Source organism: Elaeis guineensis, chromosome 4, assembly GCF_000442705.2.
Source record: "Elaeis guineensis isolate ETL-2024a chromosome 4, EG11, whole genome shotgun sequence".
Classification (NCBI taxonomy): Eukaryota; Viridiplantae; Streptophyta; class Magnoliopsida; order Arecales; family Arecaceae; genus Elaeis; species Elaeis guineensis.
Genome location: NC_025996.2, coordinates 8251922 through 8269131, shown reverse-complemented (window position 1 = coordinate 8269131; position 17210 = coordinate 8251922). Strand labels below are relative to the sequence as shown.

Genomic DNA, 17210 nt, shown 5'->3' with positions numbered 1-17210 from the left:
TTAAATTTTTTTAAAAAAAAAAATTTTACGAACCAAACGAATCATGAATGCCAATATGAATAACAAAAAGTGGATGCAAGAGCACAATGGGACCAATATAACCCCTAATCGTTTTTGTCAACGAATCCATGAATAGGAAAGAAGCCACCCGGGCATCGGTTGTCTCCACGGCTCCATCTGTTATCAGTTCTCTACCTCATATTAAGAGTGTCGCTATGAGTGGGTGAGCAACAATTAATTCTCTTTTCTCAACCAACTTCCCAAACACAGTTTGAACTAGTTAAATTGAAATAATAATATAAAAGATAAAAATAAATGCTGCAATCCTAGCAAAAGGCCTGTGCAACACGACGCACTCGTGGCTGATAGGATTGAAGTGAAAGTTAAAAACTGAAAAGTTGAAAAAGAGCCCTTATTTGAGAAATCCAAATTCCTTATTTTATAGAATTCTAGTTTAAAAATTTAGATTTAAATTTTCTGTTTTCTTGCCAGTGGAAGGCAGGAAAGATACCCTAGCAGACCATGGGGCCACGCAAGGAGGACGGATCTGGAGTTTTTGCTCATAGCGGGCTTGACGCAAGTAAACCCTGCAGACCAGCAGAGTCCAGCATGAGTCCCAACAGCCCCACCCCTGTGAAGGGAATTGCCGGTAACCATCGAACTTTTGAGTATCAATATCTATTAGATTCAAAATCCTGTTATCAGGTCTAACATGGCATGCAACTTTTTCATATCATGAATGGTTATTTTCAGATTCATTCAAATAAATAGCTAGTGCTAGAGATTCAACATGGATTAGCTACTCTAAAACACCTACAACTCAGAACGGAATCAACTGAAAGACGAACAGGTCTGTCAAAATGTTTGCACCCGTTGAGAGGCCACAGCTAGCCTCTTAAAAATGTCTTTTTCCCGGGTTCAGGTGAAATAGCAGGCTCGCTTTAATCCATGACTGCAACAATTGACCTGTTAATGCTATCGATCATAACTCAAAGCAAAGTCTGGACACCAAACCTGCAACAAAGGAATAAACGAATTTGCCATACAGGTGCTTACAGTTTTGAGTAACTTGTGAAGAAAACATAAACATGGAAAAAGCAGGAAGATGAGTAGCTAGAGAGAGAGAAGAAGCCAAGTAATAACAGAAATGTCATATCACTCATGATTGAGAGAAAAAATATGAAAAGAACCGGAAGATAGCTGTGGCATACTGATAGGGGTTACCAAATGGGTAACGTATGGGAAGAATTATTTAGACCGTGACCAGCTTTAATCATCTAAATGAGATCTCAATCAAAGGGAAATATTTAGAGCCAAAAGTTTCAACCAAACAATGGAGCGGCCACCTAAGGAGTAACAGAGAGTGGACAATATCTCTAGTAAACAAAAGGAAATGGGTTAGCATTGGATCTGCATTTCAGAAAACTAGACAGTAAAAGAATTAAATCATGCCTCGAGATCAGGCTTAGGCATTGAATCTTACCATTGGAGAACAAGCAGGCACGAGCAGCCTATAGGTAATCATTTACTTATCGCCCTCATTTTCTGGCTTATCTTCATTTTGCTTTTGCTGGAAAATGAGCACAGTGCAGATTAATGCAATAACATCAGCATCAAAGCTTCAAACTAAAATGATTTAAACAAAAAAAAAAAGAATTCAATTATGTTACACAGTTTAATTAGTAATAATCCAGTTTTTGCAGGAGAGAAGTAATGGCTCGTATGACATGGCATGCAATGACTCCACTGTTTCACAAAATCAAGTAATGCATGATTCTAGGTGTCAAATGGTAAATTCATTAACAATATTTAAGTTCAAAACATTGATAATAGTACTATATCGTACCAACGTTATCCCAAATCTTGCAATGAAGAAACAAAAGGAATAATTAGATAAGTACTAGATTTATTTCTCTCTTTGGTCAATTTTACTTCTGATGGTACTCAAACAGTGTTTTCAATAGCCGAGTCTTGACCCTCCAGAAGTGTAATTCATGGCACTTTGAAACACAATAGATTTACATGCGCAAGTTGTACAAAGCATATTTTAGGACCTCAAAATATACACAGAAATGAATGTCCTCAAGGAAGTTTCGAACCATTTATGTTTGCCCTTTTCTCCTCCAGCTTTCCAGATCATCAGAATGAATTTATCAGTTAATAAAAAGTATACAAGTCTTTTCTGACTCTGCAATTAAGAGTTAAAAGAAAACAGTGCATGTCTAATCCTCCACACAACATTGTCCCCATTTATATAAACCCTGCTAAAGCCATCTCTAACTGCATGTATTGAGTGTGAAATCAAGTAGAATTAAAAGTTACATGTAAAGTGGAATTTAAATAGCATCAAAGACATGGGACACATCAATTTAAATATTGTTGTCCAGAATATAATTCATATTCATACATGTATGTATGGATAAACTAAGATGCAAACAATTGATTTACAATACACTCAAGAAGGAATGAATTCCCAGCAACTGAAACAGTTGACTAAGAAACACCTGGGTTTGGGTTCAGAAACGAAAGCACCACATACAGGCACTTGGTGGAAAGCATCTAATTTATGCAAAAAAGCATAACTGATAATCTACTATGAAAGAAAAAATAATTTGCTTATGCATCCTGATGCAGTGTCAAAAATAATTAAGCACCACTTTTATGCAGTATTCTCCACGTACATGAGCCCAGCATCGAGGGAGAAACAACTAGTATCATCCATGAGATGGCTTCATTAAGTACATTATGCATTGTTAACAGATAAAATAAGAAACAGAGCAGCCAAATTTAAGCTACTAAAAGCATATTAAAAGATTCAGTCAAAGAACCAGTTGAACAACATCTAATTAAATTCAGTTCTAGAAACACTACTAAAGAAAGTAATAATCAGGCAGTGGATCCCATATCACTATATCCTTGTGATTTTCCTTTTGAAAACAACAAGATTGTCTCTACAAACAATGTCATCATGATGAAGCATCACAAACAATGGAGTGAAAAATGTATGCCATGGTATAATTTTTCACAATTTCAAATCAATCTATTGTACAAAAGCAAGGTTAACAATACCAGTATTATGACCCATGCTGGTCAGGTACCACGTCAATAAGGTACGGTACCATAGCAGCATAGTCCGTAGAATCATACCATTCAGATGCCGATAGACTTGTGCAAACTAGGCCCCAATTTTTGTTGTCTTAGGCTGGACTTTTCAGCTTGTTGGATTGGGCTAGGCTTCAAATCTTTTAGGTTTGTCAAAATTCGGGCATGTCTAGGGCTTGGCACTTTTTAACTTGGCCCTGACCTGACCCAACCCAAAACATATAATATTATTATTTATTTTTATATTTGTTATTTATCTTACATATAATACATGTTATATTATAATACTTTTTATCTTGAAATTTGGAAAACAAGGAAAAGAAGGAGAATTATCCCTAACCTTCTCCTCTTTCTCCTGTCCCTCCCCCCTCTACTCATTGACACCAGCCCATCATCTGCTAGTGCTCCCTCCCTCTCTCTCTCTTCCCCCCCCACATGTGTGCCCCCACCCCCAGCTAGTGCTGCCTCATCCTCCTCCCTTTCTCTCTCCTACTCCCTCTCCCTAATATCACACCTCTGCCATTTTCTTCTCTCTCCAACCATCTTGCCATGGAAGATGACAAGAATGCCTACTAGCTTGGCTCGACTGAAGTCCCATGCCCTTTGCAATTGTCTCTCACCCCTTATCCCTGAGCTCCTCATCCTTCATTGCCTCCGAGATGCTTCAACAAGTTGGTCAATCCCCAAGGCAAGGACACTGGTCTGGGTCCCTCTCCAAGGTCAGCTAGTCGTTGCCAAGGAGGCCAGTCGGTGATAGCATTGGACATTGATGTCTAGCACTATTGGCCCTCCATGGTTCTACTACTCTCTTTCTCACTCCATTGGGTTGGGCTCGATCGACCTGCCCAATTGGCTCAATTTATTCAAGTATGGCAAGTCAGACTTGGGCTTTCAAATTTGGCATAGAGTTAGGAACGAGCTCAAGATTTCACATATAAGAATGGGCTGGGCTGGGCTCGAGAACCAAGTCCAGCCCGAACCTAGCCCAATCCGATAAATGCTCCAGTGTGTCGATATCTCCAAATCTAGAAAGAGAGGAAAGGAGGGAGGGAGGCATGCGGTATCTGAGAGAGATGCTGGGGACACTAGGGAGCAACGACAAAGGAGGGTAAAAAGTGGTGGTGAAGGTGTCACGGTGGTGTAGGGAACATGTGATGCCCATAGAGGATTCAAGGGTATTGAGGGGTTGAAGAGGGACAAAGAAAGGGGGTTGAGATGCTCCGTCATGGCAATGATGGGGGATTGAAAATGGCGGTCGTGAGGGATTGAAGAGAGAGCAAGATAGTGTGGGAGAGCGAGATCATGAACAATTGAGGGTTGGATCAAATTTGGTTTGGGAAATTGAGTCACCATTGCCTGAAACCAGGCAGAAGCCACAGAACCAATTGGTTTAGCCTGATTTCCACCCGTATAGTCCGCTTGCTATTTTGTTTCAAAATCTTGAACCATCCTAGTTTCATGTCAGTTTGCTTTGGTGAGCATTGAATTGTCAGTTTTGGAATGATTCAACAATCCTTGTATCAAAGAATAAACTAGATGAATATATATCAAACTGATTTTTGTAATAGTTTACCAAGTGAGGATATGCTTATGGAGTATTGATGGTTGCCATGTTCCAGAAGTTGTTTGTTAGGGCTGTCACTCTCAACCAGAAACCTAGTATCTAATCCAATCATGATCTCTACCAGCTGAAGAATGGGTTGGGCATGATTCTAAAATTATTCATTGATTTTTAGGTGGGGTCAAGTTTGGGTCTGATGTTTTTAGACCTGATTTAACCCAGTCTTGGCTAATTAGCTGGCTCATTTATATACATATACTATAATGACATGAACTTTTCTTCTCATGAGAGTAGAGGTATCTATTCTCGGCTCCAAAATCAATAAGGTAACATTCAAATCAAAATTCCACATAATTGATCATGATTTATACTACTAAAAATGACTAAGAACCAAAAATCACATATTTTGGGGGTCTCTAACTTATGCATCATGTGGTGACAAAAATTAATGATTAGCATAATACAAAGCAATATTATACTATGATCTAAGTATTAAGATCTATAAATAACATGTGTAGGTCATGATCAATAAGGCGAATACTTAATTTAAATACTTTATCACGTATTTTAACACATCAATACCATGGAAACCATCCATTCTTTGTCCCGTGATGTATAGGCAAGAGACTACCAAAATATGTGTCTTACGATTTCTAGGCATTTTTAGTGATATAGATCACGATCAACAATGTGGATCTTTGATTTGGATGTCCTATTATTGACGTTGGAGTAGAGAATAGTTACCCTCTCATCTCAAGAGGAGAAAAGTCCATCTCTAATATAATACTAGTGTTTTTTATATATTTCCAATTTCTAAGCTCTTCATATATGACAATTTTGCTCTAAATCTTAGTCTGGTAGAAAAAATAAAAACAATTACATGTTAGAACATGTTGCCTGTACTTGACTTTTTAAACTTTATGTTTTCGATTTTTTGTGAATCAATGTTATATGGCTAACTATCAAGTGCTTGTTCCTCATGATTTCATATTTTTTTGAGCTGGTAAATGGATGCTTCATTGATAAGCTTGTCAAGTTGTCCAAGGCATATTTCTTGGTACTTGATGAGAACATGGACTCCATCCACAATGTCCCAAACCCGATGCACATTGAGAAGGCTAGGCCTTAACATACCTGAATGAGCCAATCTTATGAGATTTTTATTCCTCAATATTTTAAAATGTGGGTCTCAGACCGACCTAATCCGGGTACTAATAATAATAAAATGCTGATTAATTTATCATTCTTGTTCTTAGATATTAGCTATTAAGCAATAGATACTAATTGTTATTTGTCATTGTTATCATGGTGATTATCCATCCAAAAAAATACTACCATCTTTATCATTGTCATTATTGTATTTAATGTATTATTCTTACTTTTGAATAATTAAAAAAAGGTAATCATATAATAACCCACATATGAGTCCACATACCACATATGCACTATGCGACCCCTTGATTGCCTGCGTATTGCAGCTTCATTTTTAAAGCACTGCTAGTACCTGAACCCAAACATGACCTTATTCTTCAATGGGCTGAGTATGGAACAAATTTTAAATCCGAAATCCAAAAGGTTTGGGTCTAGGTTTACTAGAGCCCAGACTTGTCCAGACCAGACTCGATGGAACCTTATTTTTCATGGTTGACATATTATCATAAGACGTGAAAATTATCAGACAGTAATAAGATTGGCTCAAAATGTGCTGCAATAAGGAGCTCTCAAGCATATAAAGACGGCAGTAGTGGTGGGTGTTGACATAAACGTTGAGGAAGTAAAGGGGTAGAGTTTGATTGAGTATAAAAAGGAAATTGTAAAAAAAAAATGAAGTGCCATTTATAGTTAAATGGTATCTCTAGTAAAATTAAATGAAGCATAGATTAGAAATTGAGGTAAGAGATGAATAATGGAGCAGAATAATCTAAAGGAAATCTGAATGGAAGTCATGGATGTCTAAGAAAAAACATGACATAGGATGAACCATTGATATGACTGAACTATTAAGGATAAACAATGTCCAACCATTTAGATGGGATACTGCATTGTAGTTATCGTTGTTGTCAAACAATGCAAAACCAATCGCCACATGAAGGAATAACTTTGAATGCTTATTTACCAAATTAGGATACTAGTTAAACAAGGTAAAACAATATATATAATTTCTCTTTTTTACACTAGTATTGCACCTGAAGAAATACCAGAAACCGAAACACGTTGTGACAAGAAAACCTAATGAAAACTGTCTATACCAAGGTCCGTACACATACTTCAGATTGGCCTTGCAAAGATGCTAGCAAATCTTTCACTGAAGGGTCATTAGGGTCAACACCTGGGAGCTGTGAGAGTAAAATAGTCATTATATGCTGTCAGTAAAGCAGATCAATACAGAACTGACTTTAAAAAACATAGAAGTTCAAGTAAATGATATACCGAATTCAGTATAGATGAAACAAATGACTGGTCCTCCAGCACCTTGCTCATCTCAGACTGGGTTGACAAGTCCTTCACATTATCCTGAACAGACATTTCAAGGGCTGCATACACCGCAATACAAGCATCAAAACCATGATACTGCAATTTGATTAAAAGGAGACTTAAGTATATTAAGGAGTAAAAGGGCATCCAACTACATGAGGCTCCCACCACTGTGGGGTCTGTGGAGGGTCAGACGGACTGCTGCATCCTTACTTTTAAGTCTGTTAAGGAGTGAGGATGCAAAGCATGCAAATTTACAGGGAACCAAGTTTTCAAAGTAGAAAGAAAGAAAAGTCATGCTTATCAAGAATTGTTATACACAAAAAGAGTAACATTTCTCCTTTTCCAACAGAAACAAACATAACTTTAACATTAGACATCAAAGTTTGATATAGGATATACTTGACATCTTCAAAAAACCTACTAATCATCTTAGAATTATTGCAGCTGCGGTCTGTAGCATGATTTGATCTTTTTCTCCGGATAACTGGTGAATCTTTGTTAGCAGAAGATGTTATATAAGAGTATGGAGTCCAATTATAAGCACACAAAAGGGTCTCAATGAAAATCAAAGTAATTAAGGCAACATGAGTACTTTTGAATACATAACTTCTAATCACATTTTAGTGAGCAGAAAGGAGTTCACCATCTCGATGCAGTACATATGCCATAGAATGCGTAAGCAAGCATGGACTAGAATGCCATTCACACATACAGATGGAAAAATCCAGATCTACACATGTAATTATGTATGCTAATGTGTATGTATGTGCTTATGATTGAGGTATAACAGACTGGATTTCAGATAGATATGATACTGTACTGACAAAAGAAAAAAACAATTTCAGCCAAGTAAGTATATTACAAACTCATGAATCTGATGTCAGATTTAAAATAAAATGTAAAGTCTGAATTATAGGGCCTATAATATATTATAACATTGATTACTATGAAGATAAGCTAAACTTCATAAGTGACATTCTGGCTTCATCTGAAGTTAAAGAAAATGTTTCCACCTTACGAACAGACCAGCGAATGTTTCCACCTTATGAACAGACCAGCACATTCATTTAAGTAAACAGTAAAGGTTAGAACTTCTTTCACTCCTTATCTCTAAGTTAACCTTGAAATTTAATTAGTTTGCTGCTCCCTACAAGAAAAGAAAGGAGGGAAGGAAAAAAAGAAAAGGAGGGGGGGTGGGGTGGGGAGGGTGGGTATTCAGTTAAAAACTCTGGCATTCAGATAAGCAAGTAACAGTAGTATCCTTGTCACAGATTATGAGATTAGATTTAACATTTAGATTCTTTAAGTAACTTAAATAATGAATGCTCAACAAAAAGCAGAAAACATATGCCTGATCTTCCTGTTCATAAATGAATTGTTACAGCAACAATGAAACTCACCAAATGCTAATTCCTGGTCATCCGCTGTAGCCTCTGACATATCAGTATCTGCCATGGCCACATTAGTGGACTTAGGATCATCCATCGACATCGCAAGAGCCTGTTCTAGCAATGCAGCCTCATCACTCTGTTGCCACAAAAGTACATTCACAGAATTACTCATTCTTTGATATCTACACTCACTAGAATCATCCGAGGATGATATAAGAATCACAAACAATGACAATACCTGACAAAGAATCATGCTTCACAGGTTAAGAATATTAATGAAAAGGAAAATTTGATTTAAACTCATCAATAATCCATGATAGTATATAATTATATATTTGCAACATCTAAATGAGACCTTTTCAACATCATGTTAGTAGTCAGTAGTATTGATGCATTTAATATATTTATATACAGAAGCATTATACTTCATCATGGAACATCCATATATGCCCCTTTAATAATCCAAATCTTCAACGAAACTTCATATAGAATGTTCTTGGTTATTCAGATTCGCAGCAGAGGAACTTTTAGAGGACATTTGTATTGTAGCATGCACTCAGGACTCAAGGATATGGATGGAACAGGGGAAATCTGAGAGCAACTTGACCAATCATCATCTCAATAAACGGTTAGACAGACAACACCAATTCAGGTGATTCCCCTAAAATATGACCACCTTTTCCCGTTAACATAGTAAAAAGAAAAAAAGTCAACATCAAAAAAAAAAAAAAAAAAGAGGATTCCCAGCACACCTTTTGCTTCATGTGTCAGGCAATCAAAGAATAAAAAGTTAATGACCCTTTGTTTATTTAATAATGCACAGAACCACAAAACAAGCTGCCTAGAGCCAATTCTATTATCCAACATTGCATATTAAGAGTTATATCAATAACAAAGGTTACCATAACCATCAAGTCTTGTCCAAACTATTTGTCGTCACTTGTCAATTTTATGAATCTCCAAGTACCAAGCATTCTTGCTTACTGCTGTTTCCAATGTCATTTCAGGGTTTTCCATATCCTTTCTCACAACTTCCATCCACATTATTTTAGGTCTTCCCCTCCTTGTCCTACATTCTTTAACAAGGTAATGTAACCACTCCTTACTAGAGCTCCCTCAGATCTTTGTTCTACATATCCATATCACTTAAATTGATACTCCATCGCTTTCTCATTAATTTGCACAACTCTTATAGATCCTTTAATATACCCATTTGTCACTTTGTCCTCAATTTGGACAAGTCTTACAGCTCCTATAAAGTCAACTAAAACAATGGACCTACAATGGAATTTTTAACTTGAGAACTGGGAATTGAAATGAATGTTTCAAGTGGGTTATAATATAGTGCCTATGAAAGAACCAGCCATGAAGGTCAAATTTTAGTTAGAAATGAGTACAAAGGTTAATGGAAAGAAAACACAAGGGAATATGTAGGAGAGATTAATGATTGTAAATTAGGGTTTTGAGAGGTTGTAGTGTGTCCAGATAAAAGGCGAAGGGGAAGGTACCCAAAAAAAAAAAAAAAGATGAGATTACAAAGGCAGATGCCACAATGATTTACCCAAGCATCACATCTAGGGTTGAAGAGCTGCATCTTTAGAGCATACTCACAAAGTTAGACATTGAAAATTATACGATAAATACCTTGCTTATCACTCAAAAGTCTTCATTAAGTTATATTTGACAGGTACCCTAAAATAGATTCTAGTGGACTGCTTGTATCTTTAGAAGTGCAAAATATAACAAAAGAGAAAGCTTTTTTTTTTTTCCTTTTTTTGCTGTTGTGGGGTGGGGGGGGGGGGGAGGGGGGTGTTGCAAAAGAGAGCCTGCTTTACCAAGGAGACCAAAGACAGTTAATTACCCTTTCTTAGGGACAACACAAAGAGAATAAAGCATTAACAGTAACAAATTTCAGGTTTTAAATATCAAAGAAGCCTCTAAACCTTCTAAAACTAAATTCTAACAACTAATTCCAAACTTGCATCTAAGACTAGTTTCTAGACATGATCCTACCTTATATAGGTTTCCTAAATCCCCAAATTACAATAAGTTGAAACATAATTGTTGCTACTACTCCTATTGCAACTCAAATGGAACCTATAAGTCAAAACAAAACATGCATCAACAATATCAACTACCACTTAAAGGAAACTTACCAATCACATTAATGTCAGACATGTTAGCCAAGCCTCAATCCAGCTTGGAAATGGATTTCAGATAACTTTGAGGACAAGGACCTGACTTGGTTTAAAATCAGTCAATCCAGAAGTGATCCAGTTTGACTAAATGCTGAAAGCCAAGCCCTACAAGGGAATGAAAGAGAAATAGCTGCTATGCTGATAGCCTACCAATTACTCTGTTTCTCTGACACAGAGAGCCTTGACCAAAACCATCCCCTACCTTCCATGGACATATAGAAATACATTGAATGATTGAAAACAAAATTCCAGTCTTATCCCAGCTATCTCGTTTGGCATCCCAAAAATAAAAAAAAGTTAAATTCTTTGATGGCTATTGCTACAAATAATAGAATCCAAGCAGGTCATGGATATACAAAGGAATCAAGGAAGCTACAGTATAGAGAGAAGGCTTTGGATTTGAAGTTAACCACTACCCAGTTGGTTTTCAGATGTTGTTACTCCACAAGCCATGTTGATCTTTAATGATGATATCGCGCAGTTGCCCCTTCTTTCTGCCATGTCCATAAGCATGCCTCCCCACACCAACAAAAATAAAAAACTGAAAACCTTTTTTTGACCTAGTGTAAGGAGAAAATGAAAAGAGGGGTGGTTAGGGATCCTATGTATGTGTGAGTCTGAGAAACATAGAGGGATGAGTTCAGGAACTAGCTGTAGCTGGTCATCCAATGTTGCTGGTCATCCAATTGATAACTTAAATCCCAAGCAAGGATGCTAAACTAAAGGGTGGATGAAGCAACATGTAGTAATTTTTAACTTCCCTTCTCTGGACTCAGGTTGTCCAAATCCACAGATCAAGATCACAATTATCTACCTTCAGAATAAGAAAATCACGTTTCGAGTCAAATTCTGGACAAAGGGGTGATTTTCTGAAGCCATTATTTCCAAGGTTAGAATAGGTCAGGCAGACATGTTGCACAAAATTGGAACTCCAAAGGAAAAACTAAGAAGAAAATGAACAAAATGCCAATATTTATCTACTTCCCAAGTGTCTAACATGTGAACTTTGGAAATTGAAATTAATCAATGACGAATGCTTAATTCCTTAGGTTCAAAGGATTAATACACAAGGAGATAGACAATATGATAGAATCACCATACATATTCATTTACATAGGTGATAAACAACTAGGATGAACAAAAAACAATCTGTAAAAAATTATGGCTCAAGATGTACTGGAAGAGGCCACTAAATAAAAGACACATTGTTTATAGCAATGACATCTTTTGTATAAAAACAAATTTAACTTTTGATAACCCCATGCAATAAATCAAATAGTCACTTAAACCTCGAAAACATAAGAAAGCAATGTCCAAATCAAATATATTTGTGGATTGTATTATGTAATGATGAAGAAAATATTTGAATGTACTAGGCACTAGAAAGCTTCATAACTAGTAATTATAATGAAGTTTCAAACAAATGAAGTTCAAAAGCCAAATGATATTCATGTTACGAAATTCCACAATGTTTTATGAACTTATTGCAAATACTAACTTCAGCCTAAAGAGCTACAGACAAAAAAGAAACCTAGATTTTGCAAAATACTCAAAATCTCTCCATGGTTCCTCTTATCTCTTATTTCCAAAAGTTTCAACTTTTCCTGATTTCCATGGCTAAAACTCTGGAAGTCTGGAGCAAAACTGCTGAAACCATTGATAGTGCAAAGTACAAACACTGTAAATTCATAATATCAATCAAAACCAAAACAAAACCTAACTTTTTAATCATTTTAATTGTCATAAATAATATTAACACATCAGGAAGGAAGAAACCAATTGGAAATGTAGGTATCCACCACATGCATAATACACAAATTTCATGATACAATTCTCTAAACCCTGTAATCAGATGATGAGCATAATACAGAAACAACAGAGATGCATAAGCGACTTCCATGTAAGTTAACAGAGGAGGAAAGGAAATAGACCGTCAAGTTATGTTTTTTATCATCAACTGCAGGTGCTGAACTACTGTCTGGCTCAGCCATAGTTGCATCGTGGGAACTCGAAGCCTGTTCCCCTCCTTTTTCCTGTTTAGCAGCCTCCTCTGCAGCCTTCTTTGCAGCAGCTTCTTGCCTTGCCCTCTCCTCTTCCATTGAAACCCTAAGTGCAAGAGCTAACTCAGGATCTATGTTAGGATCCACACCAAAATCAAACCCAGACATGCTACCAGCTGCAGCTGCAGCAGCAGCAGCAGCAAAACCACTTCCTCCATCTCCATCTCCTGTAAAGATTGGTGTACTGTGAAACAATAAATAAACCAGATAAGTTGGACATTACTTATGGATCTTAAGGGGTATCATGGACTTTTTGTAATTTCAGTTACCTTATAAGTACATCAGAAAGAGCATTTGGCCCAGAAGGCACACGAACTAGGTGACTGCTGTCATTATTATTTACAGCAGAAATAAGAGCCTCTAGTTTTTCGGGTTTGCCATCATCACATTCTCCAAAATCAACAATATCAAGAGAAACACTGTTCTTCTTCAACTTTTTTCCAATTGCCTCCAATGTCTTCTTATCATGTTTAATTGGACTAATACATGGAAGAGTTGACAAGAAAAAAATAAATCCATGGAATAATGCAAGTGCAAATACACATCTTGCACATACTGTACCTTCCAGCAAATACTATGATCCTTTGTTGCTGCTTCTTATTTTGGCGGTGTTTCAGAGCCAGCTGAGCAACCTGGATCCCAGCAGTCAAGTTCAACTCACCACCAATTTCCAGCCCTACATATAGAAAGCATAAACATAACATATCATGACATACAAAATATTATTCAAAGAACGACACAGGAAACTAGACCTGTGCTTTATACCAAGAAGAGCTTAAGGTTATTCTGCCAAGCATGTTTTATAATAAGAGAATTCTAGTTTCAACTCAGAAAAGCCAGGTAATAACTTTTTAGCATGTACATTTCTTCATATCTCCAGTAGTATGTTTATGTCAAAGAAATTAAAAAAAAAAAAAAAAGAACCTCTCAAATAAGCTTTTTATCGTAAACATCAACTTCGAAGAATTAAAGATATTTGGTAAACTGAAATTTTTTTAAAATGAAAATCTTTCCAAAAAAATTCTCAGATGAGAAATAGACCTTTTCCATAGACAGCAACACATGCCTTTAGATGTAAACCATATAGCACATGCATATCGAGATGCATGTCCATGAATGCAAATACACACATTAGCATGTAACTACAAATAGAATGCGTGATCTGGTCCTCATCAATAGTACATGAAGGGAAAGGAACAACTAAATTGACATTATTTTTCCACTCTGAATAGGAAAGAATGCCAAAATATGAATAACCAACATGTTACCAGAGATGCCTTAAGTGAGGGTCATGGATAACTATCACTATGGCTCTAAGGTATAAATCATAACATCAATGATTCAATACTTTAAAATTTGTAACATCATGGCGAGAAAGAATCAAAAGGTGAGATCAAGTATTCTTGCCTACAATGTTAGCAAATTTAAGAAATTACTAGAAAAAAATATAGATTAAGAAGAAAATGAAATTTATCATGCCATAAAACAGCCCATAACCATAGTATTACCCCAACATGACCATAAACATGCCCAGATAGCCGCCTGCTTATGTGCAATGATTACACACGCACCTAAAGCCACGACGTTCAAAAGGGTCAGAAGGATAACTTTCCATTAGCACAACATGTTGTAGCCCCCATAGATTAGAAATAAAAGCTTCAGCTATAGTATATTTTTGTCTAATAATTTCAATATCCCTTCCTTATTTTTCTTCAGTTTTCATCGGTATAATATTCATTTGACGTGGACCTAGAGAAAATTTCAAATGCTTTCATTAACCATATGCAAAGAGAAAAGTCTGTTTTTCCTTCTTTATTCAGAACATTTCCACATCATCAATCAAGACTTCCCATCAAGAGTCATTGGAATTAGCAAACTTTATCAGATAAATAATCACCATAAAAAGAGATAAAAAGAACAATAATGCATAGATAGGTGCTATAGGCCGCTGCTTAAATGACAGGTGAGTGCATTTATGATCTACCAAGATACCACTCAAAAAATTGGCTATTCAGACAAAAAGATGTGACCTTCTGCAGCGCCTCCATTTCCAATATTCAAAATTCCTGAAGTTTCCGGTTCAGAAAATAGTTTCTATTGTAAAAGAGAGTAGAATAGCTAGGTGAGAAAAACAAGCAAATTCTAAAAGAAGCAAAGGCGGGCTATAAAATGCAGAACCTATACTCGAATGCTATAACAATGATAATGGAGAAATAGGGGATCATTCGAGAAAGAAACTTACTTACAAACGAAGAGATGAACAGTAAAAAGAAAAAGAGAAACAATTTTGCAAAGAAAAAAATCCTACCATGCATGCAAGCTAGGATCTTTCCAAGATCACTGGTCGGGGTGACCAAAACACGGACCCCTTTGCCTGCCATCGTCAGCACGCCCACTGTATTCTCCGGATTTGACTGTACCATTGGACACATCCAATAAATCAAAAAGAAGATATAGAATCCAAAAACCTAATGGCCGACTAATCCAACGAAGAAAACTATATAATCAATAATTTCAAGAATCGGCTTAGAGATAAAGAAAAAGGCACGGGCTACGGAAAGGTGAGCAATTACCTGCGTTTTAGCTCCACATATGAGATTGACCGCGTCGGCTTGGGCTTGGAATCGGGTGGGCGAGTAGTCCCCATTCCGCATCCACTCCGAGTTGTCGATACAGATCATGGTGGCCTGGGAGAACCCAGAAAAGCAACGAGAAGGTATCAGCAAAACCCTAAAGATCCAAAGACATCACGCAAAGAGCGGATGGAAGGAGGAAGAATTAAGATATCCAGAGGGAGAGAAGCGACCTCTAGAACCATCGCGACGAGGCGAGACAGAGATCGAGAGAAAGAGAGAGAGAAAGGGAGGAGAGCAGCGACGGCAGGTTTCTAGACTTGTTGCTTGCGAGTTAAACAATCTGCGGCAGTGCGGTAATAGATCAGCTGTCTGTCCTGTTCGTTGTTCTTCGATGATGACAAATAATAAGCCGACTCGTGGCCTGAACTTTAGATTTAGGCAGCGTCGGCTTCCGCTGCGAGAAGCAACTTTACCGTTACGCCAACTCTACGACGCATCCGATTAATATTATAAAAAAAATATTTTTTTTTGATTAAAAGTTTGTGATCTATATTATTGAAAAATAAAGTATATACAGGAGAAAAAAAATATGTCCCATATACAATAATCCAAAGATGGATCAAAACAGGAAAAAAACATAATTAGACAAATTAAAAAAAAAAAAAAGAGTAAACCTGTATCACCAAAAAAGACTCTACTAAAGAAAGCCCATGAGCTAATACAAAGCAATTTGAATCCATATACATAAGCGCCCAACAGCAAAAGGTCCGAAAACATTGCTCGTGAAACATGCAAAGCCATTCTGTAAATATATGAGTAAGCATATGAGGGAGGACCATAGGTGGGAGAATCCCTTGAAGATAACCAAAATCTAGTTGCCAGCAGACGTAGACTATAATGACCCAGGCTCTGGAAGGATAAGTTATAAACCTTTCTGCTGAATTGTAACATACCATTCTTGCAATATCTTGAAGAGATGAAGCCGCCTTACACACATAGTGATAGAAGGAGATACAGACCATTCTGTGAGTCCATACTACATAAACCTGTATAATATTTCACAGATATCCATAAAGATGTAAGAAGGAATTGATGTGTATCCATGAGCCTGTATTAATCTTCAGAATTCTGTACAGAACCATGTAGGAGTATGCATTTGCTGCTGAAGTATGTTTGGTATTGATAGACATGAGCACGTAGCAAAGATGATACAGATGCGGTGCTGAAAATAATATAATCTGTATAACTTGAAAGCAAGTTTTGAGCTAAAACTTCAAGTAAAGTGAGTTAAATATGTGCCCTTTCCCATCAGTATCAACTCTGATTGAGACCTCATTTGGGATATAGTAATAGCAGTAGCAAAGATCAAGCAGAAAATAACAACTATGCCAGATGTGTCCCAATTGTAATACATACCAAGCAATAACTAGGACAGCATTTGAAACCTTACTCCCATCAGTGATGAAGATATGAATTACATCTTTTGGGAGGTAAAGTGGATGCCAATCTAATTTCCAAAGCAAAAAACGAAAAAAGAAAAAAAGAGAGTGTTTAGACAACCGGAATCGGAATGAATTAGAATCAAAATAGGAATAGCCAATTTCAAACCGAAATCAAAATGAATTAGAATCAAAATAGGAATAGCCAAATTCTTCGAAACATTTGGTTCATGATAAAAATTAGAATTGAATTTTATGTACATTGAGCCATTCCTATTTCATCTCGGAATCGGAATCAAAATAAAACTTCTCCCAATAAAATGATTGAATAGGAGTCATTCATTTTCATTCCGATTCCAAACCCCAGCTCACCCAACTAAACACCCCCTAAGTCGATATACATGG

General features: G+C 36.7%; 1 protein-coding gene across 5 annotated transcripts; it reads right to left on the bottom strand.

Moving 5' to 3' along the window:
- Nucleotides 1–827: 827 nt before the first annotated feature.
- LOC105044059 (26S proteasome non-ATPase regulatory subunit 4 homolog) lies at nucleotides 828–15811 on the bottom strand. 5 transcript variants are annotated; one of them, XM_029264236.2, is made up of 11 exons: nucleotides 15597–15811; nucleotides 15364–15477; nucleotides 15099–15204; nucleotides 13352–13466; nucleotides 13060–13269; nucleotides 12662–12974; nucleotides 8542–8668; nucleotides 7094–7197; nucleotides 6913–6999; nucleotides 1484–1570; nucleotides 828–966 (listed from the first exon to the last, which is right to left on the bottom strand). In XM_029264236.2, exons 1-10 carry the CDS (start codon nucleotides 15606–15608, stop codon nucleotides 1526–1528), a joined length of 1233 nt encoding a protein of 410 aa, XP_029120069.1. In that variant the 5' UTR covers nucleotides 15609–15811; the 3' UTR covers nucleotides 828–966; nucleotides 1484–1525. The 5 variants fall into 5 exon arrangements, with proteins under 5 accessions (XP_029120069.1, XP_010920150.1, XP_029120068.1 ...); XM_010921848.4 differs by having other exon boundaries at nucleotides 6931–6999; XM_029264235.2 differs by having other exon boundaries at nucleotides 837–1014.
- Between the last annotated feature and the right edge of the window lie 1399 nt (nucleotides 15812–17210).